This window comes from Melanotaenia boesemani, chromosome 3 (genome assembly GCF_017639745.1).
Source record: "Melanotaenia boesemani isolate fMelBoe1 chromosome 3, fMelBoe1.pri, whole genome shotgun sequence".
Taxonomy (NCBI): Eukaryota; Metazoa; Chordata; class Actinopteri; order Atheriniformes; family Melanotaeniidae; genus Melanotaenia; species Melanotaenia boesemani.
The window spans coordinates 4,782,022-4,800,899 of record NC_055684.1 but is presented as its reverse complement, the minus strand read 5'-3'; the positions used below and the strand labels follow the sequence as shown (position 1 = coordinate 4,800,899).

General features: G+C 41.9%; 1 protein-coding gene across 1 annotated transcript; it reads left to right on the top strand.

Annotated features, from left to right (window-relative positions):
• The first annotated feature begins 2,439 nt into the window (after positions 1–2,439).
• txnrd3 (thioredoxin reductase 3) lies at positions 2,440–16,167 on the top strand. Its single transcript, XM_041980532.1, has 16 exons — positions 2,440–2,782; positions 3,395–3,455; positions 4,587–4,696; positions 4,937–5,044; positions 5,284–5,356; positions 5,440–5,559; positions 6,514–6,656; positions 6,796–6,911; positions 7,657–7,882; positions 8,090–8,182; positions 8,577–8,653; positions 11,318–11,474; positions 11,551–11,658; positions 11,988–12,083; positions 12,166–12,300; positions 15,162–16,167. The coding sequence occupies exons 1-16, from the start codon at positions 2,666–2,668 to the stop codon at positions 15,222–15,224; spliced, it is 1,803 nt and encodes a 600-aa protein (XP_041836466.1). The 5' UTR covers positions 2,440–2,665; the 3' UTR covers positions 15,225–16,167.
• The last annotated feature ends 2,711 nt before the right edge of the window (positions 16,168–18,878 follow it).

Sequence of the window (18,878 nt, the reverse complement as noted above, 5' to 3'; positions counted from 1 at the left end):
CTGTGTAATACACGGAAGTATCATTTACAAGTAGACTTTTTAATATAGAAACATAAAAGAGTAATAGGGTGAAAAGTTTTTACTTCCATCTACTCTTTGTTCAGACCTCAATAATATAAAAAAAATCTCTGAAAATTTGAATTATGAGTTTTCATTTTGTTTCATATTTGTTTGGTTGTTTTGTTATTTAGTGTGAATTTCTATTTCTTGTTTTTCTTTTACTCTCTTCTTAACTTTAACTTGATAAACTAATGAGCTTGTCAAGATAGATTTTCAAACACCTGTCACAGGTGAGAAGAACTAGGCTTCATGTCTGCTTCAAATTCAGTTGAATTACAAACTGAATCATTTTTATTGTATTTCTTAGTTATAATAAGAATGCCCACAACCGCCTACTTTATTAGGTACACATGTTCATTCAGCTGTTAGCGCAAATATCCAACCAGCCGATCACATGGCAGTAACTCGCAGCATGTAGCCACGTAGACACGTAGCCACGTAGACACGGTGAAGACGACGTCCAGAAGTTCAAACTGAGCATCAGAATGAGAAAAAAGGGAATTTACGTGACTTTGAACGTGGGCCACTGCTGCTGGTGTCATGGTGGGGGGAGATTTTCTTGGCCCACTTTGGGTCTCTTAGTACCAACGTGTCCTGGTTTAACCAGCACAGCCTACCTGAGTATTGTTGCTGACCATGTCCATCCCTTTTTGACCACAGTGGAGCATCTTCTGATGCTACTTCCAGCAGGATAACGCACCATGTCACAAAGCTCAGATCATCTCCACCTGCTTTCTAGAACATGACGATGAGTTCACTGGACTCCAACGGCCTCCACAGCCACCAGATCTCAGTCCAGTAGAGCAGCTTTGGGATGTGGTGGAACGGGAGATTCTCATCATGGATGCAGCCGACAAACCTGCAGCAACTGTGTGATGCTGTCATGTTGATATGGAGAAATCCTCTGAGGAAGGTTTCCACCACCTGCTTCATCTATCACACCAGGATTAAAGCAGTTATGGGACAAAAAGTGGATCTGGCTCAGTACACCATTAAAAGATCTCTGAATCTTTTAATCATGTTTTGTTGCACATATAATGAAATCACAAACCACTTTGCAATTTAACATTGTGAAATATTTACACCTATTTGTCTACACAGTATTTAAGAGCAGCGCTCGTCCCCACCTTTCCTTATGAAAGCCACAGCAATGTTTCACCATTTGTTTTTTTAAGTATTATGTAACTTCTAAAGTATTTCGATGCAACCTACAGACTGTTTTGACACACACCAAAGTCATCAAGCTCTACATTAATTTAAAAAACAACTTAAAAATGCTGTCTTTGTGCTATTTTCAATTAGGTATAAATTGTTTGGAAATTATTTAACTAATAATATTTGAAGTAATAGTAATTTTCTTTGTAGATTTTTTTTTATTTTTTTTTTCCCCAACCCAACTGATGTTATTCGGCTCATCTGTTTTAAACAGACTGCAATTCCCCACATTTTCCCCACAAACACTGAGAAACTTTGGCTACCCTTCACATGTAAGTGAGTTGAGCGTTACCCTTAGAAGTTCATACATTGCAACCCATGCTTCCTTTTGCTTTTTAACTTGTCTGTTGTGGATACTCCAACTCAAGGCACGTGTAATACTAAATGAATGGAGAGCCTGATTTTTTAATAATAATCTAATATTTTGTATTAGCACTTAATAGGTACATAAATATCGACACAAAAAATGGACACACAGTCTGGTATTTGTAAACTTTGTTTACTTTTTAGAGGATTTAAACGAATAGGAGGAGATGCTAAAGAATGGAGAAGTTGTAGTCACAAATGATTTGAGCTATGTTATTTTATACTGTGGTGCAGTTGTAGTTGTTGTAGCGTACTTTCACCGGAAGATGGCGGAAGACACCAAACTGTAAACTTCACTGTGTCCAACAAAAAGAGCATTCAGTCTGAAGTTATGATAACAATTAAAGTATAATCAATATATATTATTAGTTAATGATTTAGCATCTTAGTGCTAATGGAAAGAAATTGGTTAATGCATCTCTGTGTAGCTGTAATTCGTGTTATTGCTGCTCCTAAATACGCCTGTAGACCGCATAACTTCTGTTATCAGTGCTATAACTTGTACGTTTTTACCTAAACCCTTATTTAATTTGAAACTGTCTTGACCTTAACTAGAATATTTCAAATGAGAAATCTATTTTTTTTTTTTTTTTTTTTTTTTTTTTTTTTTTTTTGTTTTTTTACAGCACGGCACCTAAATGGGCAACCTCTTAGTAATAGAATTGGGAGGCCCGTTTTGCAACACGACGTTTGCCGTGTGGACGGTGCCTATCCTGAAACTAGTTGTTCGTAATGGAACCAGCGGTGAAGGCGGTTATTAACATCAAGCGCACCCAGAGTACCAAGACAAGAAAAAGCAGGAGGCGTTTGGCGCGGTTGACAGAGGGCTAGCTGCTGACAGCAGAGAGAGAGATTCCCAGATCAGGTCTTTGTACCGCAGTGTCTGATATTTCCTCTTGGAGAAACAACCAAGAGTGTTTTAAGGTTTTAGTAGACAGCAAAAAGAGGAAGTAGCTTCTGGTGAAGTTAATTATTCTTTACCTTTAAAGTTTGCCCCACGCAGGCAGACGGGATAACATTAAATATGCCTCCCATCGAAAATGACACCGGAAAGAATGAGCTGAAATCTCGGATACAGCAGCTTATTGACTCCAATCAAGTGATTGTTTTCAGCAAAAGTTACTGTCCGTACTGCATTAAGGTAAGGTGTTTGTTTTGTCGAACGAGTCAACCCTTTCTTACACCGGTTGGAAACTTCCATTTTCTCCCGCGAAGTACACGGGCTTGGCCTAATTCCTGGTTTGTCCTTGCTACCTCGATGTAACCTCGTCTTTTAAGCCAAAATACAGATTTCACTCAAATATAAACATAAGTTTCATTAGATAAAACAACAGTACGTTTATTGTAGCTAACCCTATGCTGTCATTAGGAGGAGATTACGGAAATATGAAACTTGTCAAAATAAGAAAATACGTGTGTAAAAAGTTAGCTTACGTAATGTCTTTCTCGTTGCTAACTTATTTCATAGTACCTCAAGCTTATGACTTAATTTCACCCTCACAGAGATTCTGCTGATACAACGGGACGTAATTATTTGAAATAGCCACCTTTGTACAATATTAAGGTAGACTGAAAATGTCATGCATATTCATGGGTCTAATTCAGTCACGGAGGGGATTAGCTAACATTTAACGGACTTACAGAAACATGTTCAAACGTTTTGCTAGCTGCAGAGTATAATATTCATACATGTTCATATCCAAAAAGCTGACACTATTTTGTGTATTTGAACACTGTTCTAATGTCTTCGCAGGTGAAAGACTTGTTCAAAGAGCTGCAAGTCGACTGCAATGTGGTGGAGCTGGATCTCATGGGTAAGACTGAGAAGTTTTGTTTACGTTTTCTTGCTACTTTAAATGCAGCATGTAGTTCACAATGTTCACCTTCACAATGTCTAGTAACGAGCTGGAGAAACAAATCATGCACACCCATTAAGATGAATAATTGTTATACCAAGCGGCTGCTCATGTATTATATGTTTGTAAAGTTTAAATTCAGCAACTTAAAAGTTAAGTTTGGGTTATTTGATAAAACCCCTTCCACGCCCCCTAAGAGTTACATAAATTTTCCTTTGTCATTCCTTGAGATTTTCCTCATATGAAAGCACTTTGATTCCTCCTCACACGCGTTTTGTAAAAGGTTTCAAATGTAATATTAAGAAAATCTGAATTTTGTTGTTTATATGTTCATGGTGCGGTTTGAACCCTTTCTTTAACGTCTTTTTATGACTGGGCCTGTTTCTTTCCTTGCAGCAACACAAAGTGCTGAGTCACTCAGATGATGGCCTGGAGATATTTCCTTAACATCAGCTGTGGTGTCAGATGTTGTGTTGAAGGTTGCATGTTAGTGTGTTGCTCATGTATCAGTTGAACACTGATGAACATCATCATAAATTGTAGAAACGGTCCTTTATACTTGAAGCTAAATGGCCATAACATCAGATAAGAAAATACCCTAACGTGGTAGCACAAACATCTCTGTTCTGTTTTACTTTTAGTTGGGATGCGTTTGGGATAAAGCCTCTAAGCAGCCATGCTGCTTCTTCAAACAGCTGCATTTGAAAACAGAAGTTGTTTGACACAAGTCGCGCTCTAAACGTTAAACAGGTTTCTGTTGATCCGATCGCTCATTTGGTTGTCAGACTGGCAGATCTCTGAAAATAAGAAAGAGGGCTATAGTTATGTTATACAGAGCAGACGAGTCACACTGGTTGAGCACATTGAGCTGAAAGGAAGCTGCAGCAGATTTTTACCCTGATTTGCCTGTTTGAGCCCCCTCGCTCTGTCTGAGGCGCTGTTATGGTGAATGGAATCTGTGTGGATTAAATACGCTGTAGTATTGTGTGCTGCTTCTCGTCATTTTGTTGGTGTGTTATAAAAACCAAGTCAGTGGTGTGATGGTTAAAAACAAGCGTTGCTCTCATGAACATGTCTCTTTCTGTCCAGAGAATGGAACGAACTACCAGGAGATGCTGCTGGAGATGACCGGGCAGAAAACGGTTCCCAGTGTCTTCATCAACAAGACGCATGTTGGCGGCTGTGACAAAACAATGCAGGTAAGGATCAAATGATAACTCTGATAATAAGTATTGCTAATAGAGTGCAGGTTGTAAAAGACATCAGCTGAAACATATTTGGTTTCCACACAGTCTTTGTACAGGGCAGCTTTTTTTTTTTCTTCTTTTTTTTACTTTACTCTAAAATAATCCAAATAAATCTAAATGGAACATTCTGGAAGTATTTTAGTATCACCCAGAGCTAGCTGTGTACTGATAGAAAATGCTGATGTATGTCAGGCTCATAAAGATGGAAGCCTGCAGCAGCTGCTTAGCGGAGAAAACGAGGCCTACGACTACGACCTGATTGTCATCGGAGGGGGGTCTGGAGGCCTGGCTTGCTCAAAGGTAAGCGGCTGCATATCAGATGTGTCCTGTGTGGTTTTTGTTGCTCTGTTGTGTATTTTTTGTGGCTGACAAATTGTCAGTCAGTGTGAAGCTGATGTTAAAGCTCTGTTATCAGTCGGTGTGCTTTTTATTTATTTATTTTTTTTGCACCGTAACGTTTATCTCCATGATTGCAAAAGGAGGAAGAATTTCAGAAGGTGTCAAGTCATTTGGAAGTTAAACGTCTTTTCTGAAAACAGGAAGCGTCTCAGTTGGGGAAGAAGGTCATGGTGTTGGATTACGTTGTGCCAACACCGAAAGGAACCACCTGGGGTAAGATGCTTCCTTTTATTAGTTGAGTTGTGGGTATTTGGGTTGTTTGCCAGCAGCCGGGTTCAGTGTCTGATGTCTGCCAGGTCTGGGTGGGACCTGCGTTAACGTGGGCTGTATTCCAAAGAAGCTGATGCACCAGACGGCTCTGCTGGGAACGGCCATGCAGGATGCTCGCAAGTTCGGCTGGGAGTTCGACGAATCGGGTGAGCTGGGCTTTTACATCTATGACGGATGCTACTAGAACCCAAATTAAATATTCCCATTAGAAAAATCTATTTTTCAATAAATGAAGGTTTATACATTAATTTCTGCTTTATTTTCCAATAGAATGAACTTTTTTCTTTCTTTCTTTTTGTAATTAATATTTTTCCATTAAATCATTGATTTTTTTTTTATCTCGTTCCTGTTGGGGGACTTTTACTGGCATTTATTTGACAAACCAGTTAATTGTAGTGATTGGGGCCAGACTAATCAGCAGACCTTTTTTTTGTTTTGGTCTGGTCTCATTTCTGTCTTTTGCATTTCTGCCTCATTATAAAACAAAATAAATAAATAATGGAGAGGAATCAAAGGGAAACGGGGATGAAATATTTATATCATTTTAAACATATTTTTCGGGGTGAGTGGTGGTCTCCTGGTTACAGAGGCCGGCAGCGAAGGTAACCACTCGGCTCTGAACCGGCTGCACCCCTGGGCATCGTAACACGGCAGCTCACTGCTCCCAGTGCAACGAGATGGGTTCAAGTTGGAGAGAATTTCTCAGTGGGGATTAATAAAGTATTTATTTCTTATATATTTTTGTTAATATAAATAATTGTCTTCCTCCAGAGGGTGATGGTAGAGTTGAAAAACAATTCAGATTAAAAACTGAAGCTGAAAATAAAATCTTGTAAAAGGATTAATAAATTCACATTTTGTCTTTCATATAAGTAATTATTTTGTACATGAATGATTAATGAATACATTTTAATTGCATTTGTTGGCGTTTTGATTAATTTGTCATTCATTTATTCTTATTCCTTTACTTATCCAAGCATGTACTGATTTATTTGTGGAGTTTCGGTCCTTTAAGTCGGAGGAAGAATAGCTGCAGCTTCCTGCTAATGAAAGAAAGCAGTAACGTGACGTCTTCTCACCGAGTGTCCGTTTGTCTGCAGTGAAACACAACTGGGAGACGATGAAGACGGCGGTGAACAACTACATCGGCTCTCTGAACTGGGGCTACCGGGTTGACCTGAGGGACAAAAACGTCAACTATGTCAACGCCTACGCAGAATTCATCGAACCACACAAAATCAAGGTGAATGCTTATCTGTAGTATAAAACACTGGTGTGGGAAAATCCTGCACACCCGATTTATTTATTTCTTTTTAAAGGCTTACATGATGCATCAGGAAGTTCATATTATAGATGTGTGTATAACGCTGTGTTTGTTACAGGCGACAACCAAACGAGGAAAGGAGACGTTTTACACGGCAGCCAAGTTTGTCTTGGCCACAGGCGAGAGGCCGCGTTACCTCGGCATACCCGGAGACAAAGAGTACTGCATCACCAGGTGAGCACGCGCCGCCAGCACATCATGAATCTGCAGCTGTACGGCTTTAATGAAGACATGCTGTGATGGTGGAAACACCTGAGCTTAAGCCAGTGGGTGGTTTCAGCAGGGGTCTAATTCCTGCAAACATCTTTAATGATCTTGCATCAGGATGTTTATTTATTTCATTTTTATTTTATTTTGCCTCTTGCTGCTCAGTTATTCATTTTTGGTGTGAAATTTAGGATTTAATAACTAGCATGTAAAGTTGTAAGTGGCTACAACGCGAGTATCATCATCACATCAGGGATCTCCAGCTCCGGTCCTTGTGAGCTACTATCCTGCAGGTTTTGGATTCTACCCTGATGCAACACACCTGACTCACATCACTGGGTCATTAACAGGCTTGTGCAGAGGTGTGTTGTAACAGGAGACATCTAAAACCTGCAGGACAGTAGCTCATGAGGACCGGAGTTGGAGACCCCTGGTCTGCATCCTTCAAAGAAGCCACCAGCAGCTAGGCATCAATCTGCATTAATCAAGCAATCCTTATTTGCAGATCAGACGAAGCATGTCTCATTCAGCCAGCCCACCGTGTCATTAAATCATCCTGAATGTGATTGGAGCCTTTAAATAATCTTAATATGGCCGTTAACAACCTGAACCAGCTCCTGCTATTCAGCCATATTTCTGCTTGCTATAAAGATTAGTTTTGTTTGCTGACAGTATGTTTTTTTCTTCCTCCTTCTTGCTCTTTCTTCACCAGCGATGACCTCTTCTCGCTGCCTTACTGTCCGGGAAAGACCCTGGTCATCGGGGCGTCCTACGTGGCTCTGGAGTGCGGTGGCTTCCTGGCCGGCCTCGGCCTGGACGTCACCATCATGGTCCGCTCCATCCTGCTGAGGGGATTCGACCAGGACATGGCCAACCGTGCTGGAGACCACATGGAGGAGCACGGTGTCAAGTTCCTCCGCAAATACGTCCCCACAAAGGTCCGTCTCTGACTAATCAGACATTTTTAGACTTCTAGTCAAAAGTCTGACGACTGGTTTAATTTTTACTTGAGTGAAGATAAGAGGGGGTTTGCAGACTTTGAACTGTGTGTAAGTGGTTTATGGTTGCGCTACGCGGCATGGAGGCTTTGCTCCCAGCTCAGCGTTTGGCAGAAAATCAACGTTTCCTCCTCTGATGTGCTTCAGATAGAGGAGCTGGAAGCGGGTGCTCCCGGCAGGCTCAAAGTGACGGCAAAGTCGACGGAGACCAGTGAGGTCATCGAGGGCGAGTACAACACTGTGCGTAGACTTTATCGCCTCATCTTGGCACTTATTTGTCTTTTTCTTGTTTGTATGGTTTCTTTTTTTATTTTCTAATTCAGAATTCTTCATAATGACATTTCCCATCAGCTAAATCAAACTACCTTATTTTCTTTATCATATTGCTGCTATACAATGGCTTGTTCAGGACTTAACATTATAAAACTTTGTTTAGGTATATATAACTGATCTTAAGAGGCAAGGAAGTCCTGTGAACAGCCCACACAGGCTGGTTAAATGGTGTAAAAGGATGTTGAGAGGAAGAAACTGAAATGATTGATACACTTAAGGCCTCTCTTGTGCAAGTAAAGTTCCTGCAGCTTTTCTGACTCACAACTTCCTCATAACTGAATGAGCCATCTCTGTTCTGCAGGTGTTGATAGCGGTGGGTCGGGACGCATGCACAGACAAGATCGGTCTGGACAAGGCGGGGGTCAAAGTAAACCCCAAGTAAGTTCACCTCCTCCTCTGCTGTTTTTAGTGAGCTGTCCCTTTAAGACTTGTGGTAGAGTCACAGTGATTCAGCAGTTCTCGTCCCCCCGCGTCGCTCTGCAGGAGAGTCCTGGGGGTTTGTTAGAGAGAGAAGGCTTGTACTAAAAGGAGAAATGTTGGTCCGCTTAATGGCAGGAAATGATTTGTTTTTGGCTTTTGTTGCTCTTGGTTTATTCTAGTATTGGGTCTGATCCAGTATCTGTACCGGACTCTGATATTGACCTAATTCATGGATCGGAAATCGGGCTGAATTCCCCGATCCACAGAAGGATCTTTTATGATCCCGTGTTTACAAATGAGGTATCATGCAGGTTTAAGCCGAGCTAAATATGTTGATGCAGTATCAGTTAATGAAATATCCCCATTAGAACTAATATGTATACCTAATTATAAATGATTTTTACTATTCCAAGTTTCTAGTTCAGATGCAGCGTTACTTGCACGTGCACCTACAAGTCTGATGGGGAAGGAGCTGCCTTTGTCAGTGCAGCATGTCACTAATTTGGATATTTTTTAATCTGGAAACATTAAAAAGCAAGACGACAACTTGAAATGTGTGTATAGCCAAGGTTTCCAGTGTAAGTAGGAAAGAGAAAATGGTGCAGCAGACTCTCCTGAAGTGCTGCAGGTAAACGGACGAGGTGAAAACTGAAGGGATTAACCCACAGAAAACCTGCTCATTCTGGTCAGACTGTCAAGGAAAATTCTGGAAAAGTCCGCTAGCTGAAATGCTGTAATCCTATGAGACAATGTGACTCACATGAAGACGGTGGGAATCTCCTGCTGGGGTTGTTTTGCAGATACGCTGCAGCTTGTTGATCATGACAGGCTAATTTCACAGTGCAGCGTTAGCGACGCTTGAACTGATGCACATAAACCTGTGGAGCATTTTAAACATTCACAGCTAACGCTGTCCCATTTGTAGGATCTTCAAACTAAAAGTTGTTGCTAATCTGCTCCATGAAAACGTTCCAGCCAGACTGAAGAGCAGTTTCTATAATCAGAAGTCCTCTTCAGCAGAAATGAGTCCTCAGAGCCGACACTGCAGACCACTATGTCGCTACGCTGTCAGACTAGTACTCCCAGACTACTCACATGCATCAAATCAAACTTTGTTTATAAAGCGCTTTTCATTCTGAAGGCAACACACTGTTTTACATGATAAAAAAGCAATTCATGCATATTAAAAATAAACCTGACTAAAACTAGACAAAAATGTTGACAGTTTTTGTTGACTAAAACTTGTTTTTGCTGCGTCATGCTTTGCAGCAAGTATATACGCAAACGTAGCGTAACATTGACGTGTACCCTTGCATTCACAGCCAGTGTATCCCAGCCCTTAGCTATACATAGAAACCAAGATTATGCATATTGACCTGATCATTTTAAAGTTATTGTTGATTTAATTTAGGGTAGGTCTGTTCAGGCCTCCCCCCCCCCCCCCTTATGAAACCTTACACAATAATAACTGCAATAATGACCATAATCATAATAACTTCCATGTAAACTGATTTGGTGTTGGAAAATTTAGCTGAATCAGATCAGAACCACATAAAAAGCAGATGTTTAGTTTCTTCTGCCAGATTAAAGACTGACGACTCGACACAGCTACCCAAACTGGTTCTAACTTTTCCAAGCCTTTTTCTTTGGGAATTGTTTTGTGAATGAGTGAACAGTTAAGCCTGTGAGACCGGCAGAGATTAAGACAGCATGGGGCCGACTTGAGAATGATTTTAGTCATATGCTCTGGTCTTATGACCATAGTAACATTACCACTGGTTCACCGGGGCTGTCAGCTGTTCTGCTGCTGTATGCGGCGAGTGAACAAGGCTTTTATAAAGGCAGCTGTGTTCCTCCCTCTCATCTGTACGACCTTAAACACAGTTTATTGATCTGCTGCATGATAGCCAGTTTTTCCCAGTCATGTTCCAGTATTAATAATCCACATGGCAGGTTCCAGTCCTTCCATCGGGGTTACAGCTTTCCTCCCTCAATGAGCTTTAATCTGCAGCAGACATCATTCAGCAATAAACTAAATAAAGAACAAATGGAGCTTTTCTGTTAGTGAAGTTAGAAATCATCCAACACAGCATTTACTGTGCCGCTGTAGAAAACAGGGGGGACAGTTTAAAACAAAGTCTTGCAAATCGCTGTTGTCATGGAGCGCACCGTTACTGTGTGCATGCACATGTCCATCACGGGCGCATTCACACAGCCTGGTGTGTGTGACCAGAGCTGGGGTGGCCTGGCATTGATTTCCAGGTTACACTGTGCCTTCCGTGCACCATGAGGCTGTTTCTAAGCGTTTCTAAGTGATCGTTACACGTCAGGCAGCTTAATTCGTCAGATTTTAAGTTTTCACTCTGTTTACTGAACAGCGTCTCCCTGAATTTCCATGGAAATGTCCATTTGCAGCTTTGAGGTGGCAGAGCAGAGGCTGACTCGTCTCTGGTGACGTCTTTGAAGAGGAACGGGTCGCGTCTGAAACTTTTTGATAGTAGTTTTGGGGTGCACACACGTGCTGCTGTCCAGGGGAACAGGCTAACTAATGAAGTCTTGGACAACACTCGTGTTTTGTGTTGTGACAAAAACTGTAACTGGTTTGCTTTATTCCTCCTCCAGGAATGGAAAAATCCCAGTGAACGACGAGGAGCAAACCAACGTGCCTCACATCTACGCCATCGGAGACATTCTGGAAGGCAAGTGGGAGCTGACGCCCGTAGCCATCCAAGCCGGCAGGTTACTGGCACGCCGCCTCTACAAGGGGTCAACGCTCAAGGTAAACTGGCTCCTGCAGACGTCAGTAATCATGATTTAACCCAGCCAACATGAAGTAACTGTCTGTGTTGATGCAGTGCGACTACATCAACGTTCCCACCACCGTTTTCACCCCGCTGGAGTACGGCTCCTGCGGCCTGTCGGAGGACAAAGCCACCGAGCTCTACGGAGAGGAGAACATCGAGGTAACTCGGCTGAATAATTAATGAGACCTGCTTCACCTGCCCGCCAACCTGGTGGAGTTTCTGTTAACGGTGACACGTAATACTCCACATGAGATGTTTGTGGAGCCGGTCAGACGTGTCCTCTGATTAATTCCCTTCAGATTAGTCTGCAGTGTTTTTTTTAAAGTCATTACCTGCTGCCTGATGTTTGTTATTCATTATCTGCTTGTTTGCTCGTCTGAGTTTCAGTCTGTTGGCAAACAAGAACATAATGTAATATTCCACATAAAATCAGGGTTTATTGGACAATAAAACTTAATTTAGGATTTTTTTTTCTGAACCGTGTTCAGGTGTATCACAGTCTGTTCTGGCCTCTGGAGTTCACTGTTCCCAGCAGAGACAACAACAGATGCTACGCCAAGATCATCTGCAATAAACTCGACGATGTAAGATCCCGACGTTTTACGTCTGCGGCTCCGGCTCCTTCCTGTTGACGTGTATTTATTGCTGCTGTAATCTTTGTTTCAGGATCGAGTCATCGGGTTTCACTACCTGGGTCCAAATGCGGGAGAGGTGACGCAAGGCTTCGGTGTCGCCATGAAATGTGGCGTCACCAAGGAGCAGCTGGACGGGACCATCGGCATCCACCCGACCTGTGCTGAGGTAGGACGAGTTTCAGCTTATCTCCCCACCGTTGGCTAAAATAAACATATCTACAAGGACTCATGTATAATCTTGGTCCAAAATAAAAAAAATCTGAGATGTGAGATTACTACAGACATGTCAGAATCAACATACGTGTTACTGTGTTCCAGGAAGAAGTAGACCCCAAGCGGGGCAAGGTGATAGATTTCAAATTATATCTGTATAATTTTACACAATGCAGAATTAGACCAGGTCTATTCAGCACGGTCCTACAAGGGCCACAGTCCTGCAGGTTTTTCAGTGTGTCCCTGCTCCAACACACCTGACTCAAGTTTAATGGATCCAACAGCCTATGAAGCTTCACAATGACTTGTTTGAGTCAGATGTGTTGCCAGATTTGTACATTTAAAGCTTTACAACAGCTTGTTAACGCTGTCGCTCAGTTTCTCTGACAGACAGTCAGTTAATGGCACAACACCGGTACGCCGCATTTGTTTTACAGGGCTGAAAGCTCTCATGCATTGGCTGTGAGACTCGCGCATTTGAGTGGCTTCTCACTTCTCACTTGTCACGCTGAAATACACATCAAGAGCAATGCCAGCTAATCGAGATGTTCGGGAGGATTTCCAGTGGGCAGCAGTACTTTTAAAGTGGTGTTCTGGCGTATGTGGAAAAGGCTCAGCGGCGCTTTGTGGAACTTCATCGCTTATCACAATTTCTGAGAAAATTAATCGCACAGCAAAATTTATTATCGTGACAGGCCTAGTACTCTGTTGACTGACCAGTAAGGACAGGAGTTGACTGTGACTGCACCATGAGCCCTTTTTAACGTGCAAACGTGGTGAATTCAGGCGTCCTGTGGCAAACAGACGAGCTCATGCTGCATATTGATCAGCTCTGCAGAGGTTACAACCAGAGTGGCAGCTTTCAGTGTGAGCTAATGCATGCTGGTTATTAGCTTAATAATGGAGCACCGTTGCTCAGTCGCTGTGTTAATGTTGAACTACTAATTGCAGCATATGAATCTACTCTGGTTCCTCTTGTTTGATGGTATTACTTCTATTTTCATTTTAAAAGAACAGTTTGTCTCATGTCTTCATCTGAAATGAGCACGAAAAGATGCAAATGCAGCCGGCTGCTAAATATTCTGCTTCAGTTTCACAGACTGTTTCTGTGTTGTTGTTTTAACCTTTAAAACTCTGCTGGATCGCCTGCTTCTCTGAGCACTGTCGCTTATGAATAGATTCTCAGGAACAGTAATGTGGTAAAAACTGTGATGGACAGGTTACTTTTTAGGTGATCTACAGAAGTTTTCCAGGTGTTTCTATCCCGTCCAGGAGGTTTACAATCCAGCCACTAAATGTAGTTTTATTCAGAGACTATCTGGTAAATCCACAATGATCCATGATAACAGCATTATTTATCACATTTCATCATAAAAACATCACTATCACTACTATGTTGCTAAGAGACCTCTATTTAGACCTGGACATGATGATGAAGCCACTTCCTGTCAGACTTTCCACCAATCAGAGAGCTTAGATTGATGGCAATGTCCAATCAGGAGCAGCCAAAGATCAACCAGTGAGCAGAAAGTTCTATGTGTGTGTAAAAAGAAGAAAAATAATGCTCCTCTATGGCTGGAATAAAGCCAAGAAGACGTTTCTGATGCACGGTGGCGCCACAAAGCAGCTGAGCTGGAGTTGGTTTAGTGAGGATAGTAAGTAAATAGTAGCAGGAATAACTGGAAATGAGGAAAAAGTGGAAACATGGAAATAGTTTCTGTTGTGTGTTTGTTTCAATAACAATATTTTTTCTCCTGAAAGCCAAGACTTGAGAGAACGATGAGATGAGAAAAGGTTTGGTCACTGTTGATCTGTGTGTTATTTCTACAAAGTTCTGTTAGTAATAAATTCTGCTTTCTTCTTCTAGTCGGCCTTTATGCTGCTATATCTATTCATACATTCATTTTACATCATTTTAGCCTCAGAATCTGACAGCTGAGAAACATCATGTCTGATGCTGACTGGGGTTAAAAGCTTTTACATGTGTTTTTAGAAGGCGTTAAACTCTATTAAAAATGTATTTGATTGTTAAAGGCTTTGTAATTAATTCACATTTTATAATGTATAATATATAATATTTGCCCCAAAAAGCACGACCGAATCAAATAATAGACACAGACATTAATACTGTAAATGCAAACTCTAGTAATGTTTGGAAAAATGCATTTAATGCATTTCATATGTAAACAGTAGAAAATTAAATGGAAAATATCCCTGGCCAAAACTGAACAGACCTAAAGTTGAAGTGATATTTTAACTAACAGCTCCAGCTGTTCTCTAAGAGTCTACAACATGTCACAGAACTTTTAACTTCATTAATAAACATTGATATCCGTCAGTAAGCTGGGTGGGATCAACCAGCAGCAACTTCCAGTCTGGTCCTGGACCAGAGGTGGACGTCTGCTCTGCAGCTTCTGGTTGGGGGAGGGGCCTGAGTCAGTGCCACTGCTCACTGAGACGAGTAAACTATACATGCTTTCATGTCCGTCTCTAATATCACCAGAAGAAGTCTCTAGTTTTGTTGCTAGTTGATTTATCTTTTTTAAAAATAGAACTGAAAACTCCCTAAATGTAGCGCCCAAGCTCTGACGTGCGCTGTAATCGCACTGGAAACCGTGCGCTGTTCCTCGTGCACTGTTCCTCGTGCACTGTTTCTCGTTGTTTGGAACGCAAACTTCAATTATTTAACATGATCATTTATGTAGTTAATTAATAATAATTAAGGCATTAACGTCCCAGCCCTAGTTTCTACAGTATATAACAACATGGCTTTGAGTTTTAACTGCAGATCATGACAGTCTGTCCTTCTTCCAGATCTTCACCACCATGGAGGTAACGAAGAGGTCTGGCAGGGACGTCACCCAGGGGGGCTGCTGAGGTTAAACCCTGCTCGTTTAGTGCGCTGCTCTCATGTTTAAACTCCAGTAGCAACACCTTTTTCTTCTTGGCTCCCCGTCACCCTTAAAGCGCGGCCTCATTTCAAGCCGTTTCTCAGGACAAAGCGAACACCGCGGCCAGCGTGGGAGCCGGTGATGCAGATCGTTCCGGCTCCCGGGGAGCTGAGAGGTGGCTGAAAGAAGCCGGAGCTGAGGATGAGCTCTGGCTGACGGAGTTTGATGTGAGGGCAGCCTGCTGGACAGCGGGGTTACTCCGACACACCTGCTGAGCTTCACCGCCATGTTTTCTCCTAGAGGAGCACCACCACACATCACCAGTGTGTTCTGGGCTGTTTTTGACGTCCTGGCCTGTAACCTGAACGAGTAAGGTGGGCAAGGATCGATGTCCCTCTGCGGAGACGCCTGCTGGTGGCCCAAATTTCGTCCACACCCCCCAAACGTCATGCAGTTATTTACATTCACCCTTCTAGTTTTTATATGGAGGGTTCAGAGACTGAAATGGACATATTTAAATGGCGCACAGTTGTGTTTTTTGAGCGGATGCACGGCTCTGGATCATTCCACATGTTCTCTTACCTGGTCTGCAAGTTGAGCTTCAGATGTTTGCTTGTTGCCGTCAGCCTGTTTTCTGCCGGTAAGAGACGACGATCTCTGCAGAGCCTGCGAACGTTCAAAGCTTTGGTTTGCTGTTTTACAACACTTTGAAACAAGTGATTGGAAAATTCAACCTGACTTGTTTGGGCTGTTTTTACATAATTTAATGCTTGTTTGTTGCAGCTTATCGTCTGTCTCTGCTCATGTAAATAAAGACATTCAGTCTTCTAGGAGACATGCTTCTGATTACTTTGGTCATCTATAAATGACGTGTTTGTCTCAAACCACTGATGTGTACTTCAGCTTAATAAAGTATGGATTCTCCTTCAGTTTGTGTCTGACTTTCACCTATTTTTCATATTTTTTTGTCTGCCACAGATTCTTTCCTCCGATCCATACTTGAATATTTAACTTTATTAATGTAATGTTTTGACTTAAATGATGCGTTAAAAATGAAAAACTGAAGAGTTGGATTAAATTAAGCTGTTTGGGTGATGTGTGGAAAACTTTAGTTTTACTATCTTCTAGTAATACATTGAAAATATGAGTAGATATACAAACAGCGTAGTTATTGAACTGAAATGCAGGTTAATTTAAACATTAACAAAAAACAAACATATCATTCGGCCTGTTTATAGAGAAAACCAGAACAAATGTCAACCAATAAAAACCAGTTTAAATTTCCATTTATCTACACCGCTTAGTCCAGTTCAGGGTGATGGGGGCGCTGGAGCCCCGTCCAACATGTAGCAGGAACACCTGGACAGGTCTCCAGTCCATCACAGGACCAGTTTCATTTTAGTTCTCAAACAGCACTGAAAAGCAGCTGAAAACCGTCCTCTTCATGATACTGCTCACATTTAGTCATCAAAGCAAAGACCACGCCTGACACATGATGGCGTTGTGTTTACTGTTGAAGTTTACCCACCACTGCAGATTCTTTACTTTGTGTGTATATACTGTATATAATATAAGAGCATCTGTGTGAAATAGGATCCATGGTGCTGAACATATGTCACATTGCTGAGCTCTCAGCCTCACAGTTTCATTATAAAGTCTGGTTATTGGTTGAGATCACTAGACTGACTGTTCATGAATGAAATGTTAAATTTTCAGTCACAGCTCAAATCAGCGGTGGATGAACCACAACATCAAACATGGATGTCTCCATAACTTGTCGTGTGTTCGGTGTAATCGAGGTCTGATGATGTAAGTTTGCACACAACCGCTCAAAAGTTTCAGATCACTTTAAATTGGGTTTAATAGGAAACTTAGGAGCGGTTTTGTGTGTGTGTGTGTGTGTGTGTGTGTGTGTGTGTGTGTGTGTGCATTGGGATGGGCTGGCGTTCTGTCCAGGTTTTTTTATTACAAATCATCAATAGTATTTATGATAGATCAATAAAATTAGAATAAAGTCTATTTTTACTTCATTTTTAGCTGAAATACTTTCTGGAGTATTTTCTGTCTTCCCTGCAGACGACCTGGAGTCGCTCGCAGGAATGAGTGATGATCAGATCAGGTGGGAGGAAATTGTGAGCCCTGCTCGTGCACAGGTAAAGGTGGATCAGAATCCTTCATTGAAGTGGTCGGCCTTTTCACACTGCCTACATCAGAGAGCCTGGGAGGAATAATAGCTTCATTTCCTCTGGGTGTCTGTTGGACTATTCAGCCTTCATAAGTGGCGCTCCTGATCAATAGTGTCCAGGCTGTGTGAAGCCTTTGTAGAGTTCAGCTGCTCACATCTGAAAACAGTCACCTGCACTGGTTGCCATGGCAAATCCCACTTTGATGAGATTTATTTGGCTGATACTGGTTTGATGAAAACACAATCTATCAGAAATCTGAGCGAAATGATTCACTGGCGTTTGTTGTGATAATAAGCTGAAATGGCTGGTGAGCGCCAGGCTCCCACTCTGAGCTCCAGCTGCTGGGGAAACGCTCGACCATCTGATTCGTTTACATCCTTTAGGATGCAAAGGAATGAGCAGAAAGTGGAGGAAAGGCATGTATGGTGTCTAAGATGGATGGAAGCGGTGGCACCGCTCCACGGTGGAGGTTTGGGTTAACGCCGTGTCCAATCTCAGCACTGGTGCAGGAAAATGTCTTGTTTAAAGTTCCTTTGTGGTCTTCAGGTGAATTCTTGACGTGGTCGTTAGTTTCTGCTGCCAGTTTTTGTGGTTTTGTGCCTGCGTGTTTTTATGTGTTTAATGTTTTTACATTAAGAACAGAGGATGACGACAGACCATTTCACGTCTGTGTAAGTTTATTTTCTCTTATTTTTAAAGGTCCCATAATCTACATTTTTTTAACAATTTCATATGGGTGTTAGAGGTCCAACAACATTGTTTTCACAGGTATTACGCCAAATTCAGCCTTGGTCCTTCGTTTCAGCCATTCACAAAGTAGCTGTACTGAGCTCCAGGGCCTGTAGCTGTACTGAGCTCCAGGGCCTGTAGCTGTACTGAGCTCCAGGGCCTGTAGCTGTACTGAGCTCCAGGGCCTGTAGCTGTACTGAGCTCCAGGGCCTGTAGCTGTACTGAGCTCCAGGGCCTGTCCACTCACATGCCACGGCCTCCTCTGGGAGAGGATCTGAATTTTGCTGGTGTCCGCTAGCTGGGGGGCGGGTCAATGGCAGTTTCCACTACCCAGAGGAGTGTTTTTTTTCCCTTCCTGAGGTCACAAAGGAAAAGATCTCAGACTCATTCACTAAAAAGTGGAGCAAGCAAGTGAGAAAGGAGACAGAATTTCCTCATTTTTGGCCTCATACACAGGCTATGAGGACACATGACTGTTAGGAAACCTTTAGAAAGCGAATTTTGCATAATATGGGACCATTAAGAAATTCTCTTGTGGTTTGTTGTGTTTTTTCCTTTCTGTGGTGATTTTCTGTCTTGAGTTTGTTTTGTTTTTTATCCTGGGGGGTTATTTATGCATTATGTTTGAGTCTCTGTGATCCATGTTTTGTGTCTCGTTAGTTGTTTTGTGGAGCGTTGTGTAAGTGGATGTTTGGTAAAAATGTTTTGGTAAAGAAAGCTCTTTG

Excerpts from the sequence above, each read along its gene's own strand:
- txnrd3 (XM_041980532.1), top strand. The coding sequence starts at position 2,666 with ATGCCTCCCATCGAAAATGACACCGGAAAGAATGAGCTGAAATCTCGG. Across the intron at positions 2,783-3,394 it reads ACTGTCCGTACTGCATTAAG|GTGAAAGACTTGTTCAAAGA; the intron begins GTAAGGTGTTTG and ends ATGTCTTCGCAG. Across the intron at positions 11,475-11,550 it reads ACAAGGGGTCAACGCTCAAG|TGCGACTACATCAACGTTCC; the intron begins GTAAACTGGCTC and ends GTGTTGATGCAG.